Raw genomic sequence first — 7,682 nt, forward strand, 5'->3', positions numbered from 1 at the left:
TCTAAACGGACACTAACGTGGACAAGAAAAGCACATTATATGCAGGGTATTAGTAAAGTCACGGGGTCTTTGCTCTCCAGAAGATCACTGCCTAGTGGGCAAATACAGGTGCCATCTCTGCATTGCTTGATTTAATGTAAATGGTGTCCCCTGGAGTTGTGCAATGTGGTAACCCCAGATAGACCGATAAGGAAATATGAGGCAATTTGGCAAGTTGTAATGAAATCACACACAAAGTGCCATGGGAATGCAGAAGGCATGATTAATTCTACACAGGGAAGTGAATCCAGGAAAGCTACACAAAGGAGGTGACACCCGAGCAGGGCCTTGAAAGGTATGTAAAAAAAAACAAAGGGCAGAAGAGAATAATATGTATATTCACACCACAAACATTTATTGAGCAGTTCCAGGTTTCCAGGGATAGACGAGTAATTCACTGTTGATAGAGGAGACAGACAAATCACCAATAAATTGCCATAGTGTATAAGTGTAACCGTGAAAACGGACTTGCCAGGCAAAAGTGGTGATAGCTCCTTCTGGAATAAAGTGAGGCATCTGGGAAAGCTCCTGGAGAAGTGGTATCTGAGATTTTAGGAACAGAAATAAATATTTTGCAGGCTGATGATAAGGCAGTTGGGAGAAAGGGAAAAGCATTCTCACCAGAGGGAAAGGCATGCGCAAAGTTTCTGACTCTTGAAAGATGATTCACTCTGTCTTCAGGTGCCCAAAGCAGAGCTGAAAGGCTTGAGTGGAAAATGTTGGCATGGTGGCAGCCAAGCAGGAGGTGGAACTGACAGGTGTTTGGGCAGGACCCACCAGGTTTCCAGATGAGTGGGGAAACGACATTGGTGTGCATCAGGATTTAGGAGGCTTAGCAACCTTCCCTTCAAAGCCAAGCCCCAGATTGAGAGCTGGAAGAGAAAAGTGTGAGCTGTAAATCCCCAGCTCCTCCTGCTGTGCCCAGTACTACAGAGCTAGGAGTCTCCACCAGCTCTCCAGTCCCACCGCTGCGACCCCGGCTAATCCAGCCTCCTGGCCCATCTGACACACACTTCCAGTTAACATTTTGTTAGTGACTCTATAAACGAGCTCTCCCTGACCTTCAATCCCTGGCTAATTGCTGGTTTCATGTACAAGACTAGCTTAATTTTACGTGATAATTACCTGAGAGTGGCAATACATATGGCATTGCATGTTCGAAATGTCAGGCCTGGAAATCTACCAAGTGGCCATAGTCAGGGGCAAAGGGAGGAGGCAGCCAGGGGCCATGAGGAGAGACAAAAAATGCGGACACCCAATGCAGACAGAACTCCAGAGAAGTAGGGTCCTGGTCTACAGCAGGACTCAGAATCCTCGGCTGGCACAGTACACCCAGGGGCACAGGCCAGAGGAGCAGCACGTGCCGCAGCCTCACGTGCACATGTGCCCATCTCTCAGAGAAACACCAGCCAGGTCAGGGGCATGGCTCATACACACTCTCAGTCACCCTTTCAACACGCACTCACTGAGCCCCTACTATGTGCCAGGCAGCGTACAGGTGATTGCACTAGTTTCAAACTCCCACCCCACCCAGGGAAGGTCGAAAGATGTGGAGGGTATGTTTGGGTTGTTACAATTATTTGGGGGATGCTACAGGCACTGAATAAGCAAGGCCAGGAATGCTAAATGGCCCATACAGACCCGTTCAGTGAAGAACTGGCCTTCCTGTTGCTTGAGCCCAGGAGTTTGAGACCAGCCTGGGCAACACGGTGAGACTCCATTTCTACAAATAATGATAATAATAGCAAACCAATTAGCCGGGCATGGTGGTGTGCACCTGTAGTCCCAGCTACTCAGGAGGCTGAATCAGGAGGATCCCCTTGAGTTCAGGAGGTCAAGGCTGCAGTGAGCTGTGTTCTTGCCACTGCACTCCAGAGCAAGACCCTGTCTCAATTAAAAAAAAAAAAAGGCCTCCCCAAATACCTGTGGTGGCACCACTGTGAAACACCCTGTTGAAAACCATCACAGCTAAGCCAGGACCCCAGCCCGGAAGAAACCAAGTGACCAAGTGTGCTCTGCCCTATTGGAGATTACAACTGGGGAAGGAAGACAATGGCAAGGACTGTGCTGCATGAGAGAGTAATGGAAGGGTACCCAGGAACATGTGACAGGTGAACTGACAGAGTCCAGAGTTCAAAAAAGACCTCCCTTTAAAAGTGCTAGCCGGGCACAGTGGCTCAAGCCTGTAATCCCAACACTTTGGGAGGCCAGGGGCAGTAGATCACAAGGTCAGGGAGTTTGAGACCAGCCTGCCCAACATGGCAAAACCCCGTCTCTACTAAAAATACAAAAAATTAGCTGGGCATGGTGGTGGGCACCTGTAATCCCAGCTACTCAGGAGGCTGAGGCAGGAGAATCACTCAAACCCGGGAGGTGGAGGTTGCAGTGAGCCAAGACCTCGCCACTGCACTCCAGCCTGGGTAACAAAAGAGAAACTCCACCTAAAAAAAAAAAAGTGCCATTTCAGAACTAAGCTAGACACAAAAGGGTTAAAGTGGCAGAATTCCACTTCCATGAAGTACAAGATGACTGAAATTCATGGAGAAAGAAGTAAAAAGGTGGTTGCCAGAAGCTGGGGGAGGAAAGATAGGGACTTATTGCTTAACGGGTACAGTGTTTCAATTTGGGATGATGAGAAAGCTCTGGAGATGGACATTGGTGATGGTTGCGTAGCAATGTGAATGCACTTAATGCCACTGAACTGAACTCTTTAAAATGGTGGAAAATGGTAAATTTTATGTTATGTGTATTCTACCACAATTTTAAAAAACAGTGTTTACAAATCTTAGTTGTGCGCCGCCGTCCCCTGCCCAAAAAGTGTCATTTCAGCTGCATTGTGAAGGAGGGGCAGGACATAACTCATCCATTCATTTGCTGCACGATAGTTGAACAGTACCTGTAAGGCACAGGTTTGGAAGAATTTCTGTCTTCTGCATCTCAAGTTGGATAAATAAAGCAAGGTCTCTGCCTCACGGTGCTTAAGTCCAGCTAGCAAGAGAAGCACGTCTCTCTGGTACACAGAAGAATGAATCCAGAGCGGGGACCAACACAATGCGGTAGAAACACACGGAGGAGAAAGGCAGTGCATCTGGAGGATGCAGGGAATGAAAGCTCTTTGGAGAAGTGGCCACGACATGATCTTGAGAGGTGGAGGCACTTGTATAGGCTGAGATGGGGGACAAGCCAGCCCAGAAACTGCCTCTTTCCTGGATGGCCCCTGTCCCCAAGGCCGTTTGGGGCAAAGGAGCTATTTACTATAGGAAGTGAAGACCCATTTTTCTCCCAGCACCTTTGGTGCCTAAAACAGCACTTGGCAAGAAAATAAGTGAATATGAAATGGTATCTGTTTGTGTCTGCACCACATGTCGCACACCTACAGAGGGACAGCTCAGGTTCATTTTTTCCTCATCACTCCAGGGAACAGGGCAAGGCAAGGAAGTTCTAGAGCCCTATGGTGGTGGGGCAGGGGGGCATGGGCAAAGAAGGAGAAAGGGTGCTCCTGGTCCCCTGGGGGGACCCTTCTGTGGGAAGCCCATGTGCTCACACACTCAGAGGCACACAGGTCACAGGATCAGGTAAGAGGCACAATCCCCAGATGAAGGCAAATTCTAAAAACCCCTTTAGCCTCCTCACCCATGGAACTGTGGACTCCTAAGCTGTGTTGGAGTAAATTACTTGCTTAATGAGATTTCAATTAACAAAAACAAATTAAAATCACTTTGGTAATTAAGCTGCTGTGAACCTCGCCAGTAGCTCTCCCTCAGACCTCAGATTTCCATGGGGGAGGAGCTGGGAACGGGGGTCCACTTGGACTCAGGCAGCAGTGCTGCTGGGACCTAGGCAGGGCAGGGAGTTCCCCGCCTTGGGGCTTCCACCCCAGGAGCCACAGCTTCCTCAAGCCAGAGGTGGGTGGAAGGGAGGGTGCAGGCAGCACAGGCTCTAAACTTCCATTCACATCGAAGCCCTGCCACTTGGTGGCTGTGTGACCTAGGGCATGGTAATTAGCCTGTCTGAGCCTCAGTTTCCTTGTCTGCAAAATGGGGTAATACTAGTTACCCGCATCATTGAGTTGTGAGAAGATTAAAGGAATGAATGCATGAAAGAATTTAGAAGAGGGCCTGTCCCACAGCAGGGGATCTTAACTCACTTTACCCTGTGTGGTGCGATGGGGGGACTTTTCCAGCCTTTATGATTTGCCTGGTCCTGAACCCCAAACCCTTCCAGGGAAGCCCTATTTCTCTGAGTTAGGTCAATGAAGATCTACCCATAGAGGTTCTCTTGGAGGTGAGGTTTCTCCAAGTTCTGTCCCACCCAGGCCCCCATCCCTTTTCATCAGCGCCAGCAGCTCAAATCTGGGAGCTATAACACTCAAGTCTCTGCAAGAACAAACACTCCTGTCTCTGGGTCACAAAATCACCCCCATTCTCCCACATGAGAGGCCGGGAGGGTTAAGTAGTGCTGATGTCACTGGCCCCATTCCGCAGATGAGTAAAAGGACTTAATGACTTACCTGGTGGCTCAAAGAGAGAAGCAGTGGCCCAGGGCTGGCTGGAATCCGAGGAGCCCACATTCTCATCCAGTGCTAACGGAACTGTAAACAAGTTCAGCCTTTCTGGAGGGTGCAATGCTAAGTGTATAATAAATTGAAATGATTAAGGTTTTAGATGATTTTTTTGTTCTTAAAAGTTTGTAGCATTTACACTTTTGAAGTTATTTATTTATTTTTATTTTATTTTATTTATTTATTTTTTGAGACGGAGCAATCTCGGCTCACTGCAAGCTCCACCTCCCGGGTTCACGCCATTCTCCTGCCTCAGCCTCCTGAGTAGCTGGGACTACACGCGCCCACCACCGCGCCCGCCTAATTTTTTGTATTTTTAGTAGAGACGAGGTTTCACTGAGGTCTCAATCTCCTGACCTTGTGATCCGCCCGCCTCGGCCTCCCAAAGTGCTGGGACTACAGGCATGAGCCACCATGCCTGGCCGCTTTTGAAGTTATTAAAGCAAAAACTACATTAAGACTTTTGGGACAGCTGTGTGTGTGTGTGGGGGGGGGTGTATGCTTTACATATAACATGTTTTATTTATAGATACTTATATACATATACACAAACTCCACACACACACATCCCAAATGCCAAATGTCATTTTTCTCTGTGGTGGTAGAAATTACAGATGGTTTTTGTTTTATGTGTTCATTCATTCATTTGCGCAACAAATATTTTATTTTATTTATTTTAATTTTATGAAGACAAGGTCTCACTGTTGCCCAAGCTGGAGTGCAGTGACATGATCTCAGTTCACTGCAGCCTTGACCTCCCAGGCTCAAGTGATCCTCCCACCTCAGCCTCCCGAGTAGCTGGGACCACAGGTATGCACCACTGCACCCAGCTGATTTTTTATTTTTTATAGTGACAAGTTCTCTCTATGTCACCCAGGCTGGTCTTGAGCTCCTGGACACAAGCAATCCTCCCGCCTCGGCCTCCCAAAGTGCTCAGATTACAGGCATGAGCCACTGCACCTAGCCAATAAGTACTTTTAGTGTCTGTGAAATAGTACAATGAACAAGACAGACTTAAACCCTGTCTTCGGGAAACTCACAGCCCATTGATGAAGATGGACACTGAACACAAAACGACAAGGCGAATATTATAGAAGAGGAAGGGTAGGAAGGGTGGGGCCTCAGAAGCCCATTACAGAAGGAAGCCATGGAGAGGGTGAGGTCTGCAATAAGCATTTATTTCTTTTGTAATTAGACTAAAATAAAGCAATGTATACATTTTTTAAATGAATCCCAAGGGTCCCATAACTAGTTAGTAACAGAACTGAAAGTGGATACTAAAAGCCTTCTGGCTCCTAGGCAAGTGATTTTTTTTTTTTTTTTTTTGACTGACACCCATACCCTAGTCTTCAGTAAAAAATATCTCAAAACTCTCAAAGGAGATGTCTGATGGAGGTGGTCCTATCATCTATGCACCTCGTGTCAGATGGAGGAGATATATCCCCATTCATACAACCATGTCAGATGGAGGAGGTTTTGTGTACACACACACATACACACTCCTCTGACTCCTCCTGGCATGCCCTCCTTCATCTGTGTGGCCTTTCTGAGTGATGAGAGATGTCACTGGGATCCAAAAAGGGTCACTCCCATTGGCCACACACATATACCCCATGCCAGATGGTACTGGGTCAATGGGCAGTGGGTATCTCACCACTCCTCATCTCTGGAGGAGGAGTCCCAAACATTCCTTGCTCTCAGTGGCCCCAGTCTCCCCACCGGCTGACCTCCAGTCCTGTTTCAACCCACCCTGGCCTTGTCTGCCATCTGGGGGCCAGGCAAAAGGGAAAACATCTCAGCACCCAGAACCTCCCACCATCTGCTCCTTCACACTCCCTGAGAAGTGCTAATCTCGCAGAGCTCTTCCCCGGCAGACCCCTTTGCCCTGGAGAAGGTGAGGGTGGTGCCATCCTCTAAGTGCCCAGCTTGGGTGAGGGCTGCTGGAGCCATGATGCACTCCACTGGGAGATACCACCTGACTCCATGTGCTGTCCTCTCCTCCCCTCAGACTTCATGTATCATATTTTGTGCTGACTTCAGACAATCAAGGGAAGAGGACACAGAGTTGTACTTTCCAAGTAGCTGGCAATCCTTAATCAATGTTAATTGGCTCTAATTAGCATATGTTAATTAATGATATTTACCACAAATTAAAGGTATGAGTGCTCCCAGAGGGTTTCCTGTTCATCCAATTAGTGCCAATTAGTTGCAATTAACACGTGTAAATGAGATTCCATTGAACCCAAAACAAACAGCAGAGAATCTCAGATTCCCCCTTGCACCTTTTCAATCAGCCAGAGGAGGGGGTGGAGTGTGGAAGGTGAGGGAGAGACAGGAGAGAAAGAGAGACCCCCCCAGGCTGATGTCTTGCAGCAAGCTGACCCTCACACCCACCCGGAATGAGAGCAGGCAGAGCCATACTGGGCAGAGCAAGCCCCTGAGCATGGTCTGCTGCCCCTGGCTCTCCCTAGGGAGGGCTCCCTAAGGATGCCCTTGAGATGGCCTTGAGATGCTCTTTAGAGCTGAGGGCCATCCGTTGGACATCTCTGAACCTGCCAGGGCTTAACCCAGTGCATGGCACATAGTAGGTGCTCAGTAAAAATAAAATTGTGGGCCAGGCACGGTGGCTTATGCCTGTAATCCCAGCACTTTGGGAGGCCAAGGTGGGCAGATCACCTGAGGTCAAGAGTTCAAGACCAGCCTGGCCAACATTGTGAAACCCTGTATCTACTATAAATACAAAAATTAGCCAGGCGTGGTGGTGCATGCCTGTGATCCCAGCTACTCTGGGGGCTGAAACAGGAGAATGGCTTGAACCTGGGAGGGGGAGGTTGCAGTGTGCCAAGATCATGCCACTGTACTCCAGCCTGGGCGACAGAGTGAGACTCTGTCTCAAAATAAATAAATAAATAAATAGACTGAATTAAAAGTTGGTTTTCTTGCATCAAGATCCAATATCTTTAAATATATAAAATCAAAATATATAAATAAAATTATATAAAAATATATATAATATATAAAATATATAAAATTAAAGGCTGTAATGATTTTTTTTAAGCATGCAATGTTCTCTTCTCCATAA

General features: G+C 47.6%; 1 protein-coding gene across 10 annotated transcripts in view; it reads right to left on the reverse strand.

Moving 5' to 3' along the window:
• Positions 1 to 373: 373 nt before the first annotated feature.
• Positions 374 to 7,682, reverse strand: part of LOC108526298 (uncharacterized) — a 31,018-nt gene continuing 23,709 nt past the window's right edge. For 7 of the 10 annotated variants that reach the window (XR_001884487.1, XR_001884484.1, XR_001884489.1 and 4 more), the window contains 2 exons: positions 4,550 to 4,666; positions 379 to 911 (listed from right to left, as the gene is read on the reverse strand). Coding sequence is in view for 3 of the 10 variants with exons in the window: in XM_017866997.1 (XP_017722486.1) it covers positions 856 to 911; positions 4,550 to 4,666 (173 nt within the window). In the remaining 7 variants the exon portion in view is untranslated. Of the gene's footprint in view, positions 912 to 4,549; positions 4,667 to 7,682 lie in introns of all 10 variants that reach the window. The other 3 variants (XR_001884485.1, XM_017866996.1, XR_001884486.1) reach the window with 3 other exon arrangements.

The sequence above is a fragment of the Rhinopithecus bieti genome, unplaced genomic scaffold, assembly GCF_001698545.2.
Source record: "Rhinopithecus bieti isolate Rb0 unplaced genomic scaffold, ASM169854v2 scaffold_1853, whole genome shotgun sequence".
Lineage (NCBI taxonomy): Eukaryota > Metazoa > Chordata > Mammalia > Primates > Cercopithecidae > Rhinopithecus > Rhinopithecus bieti.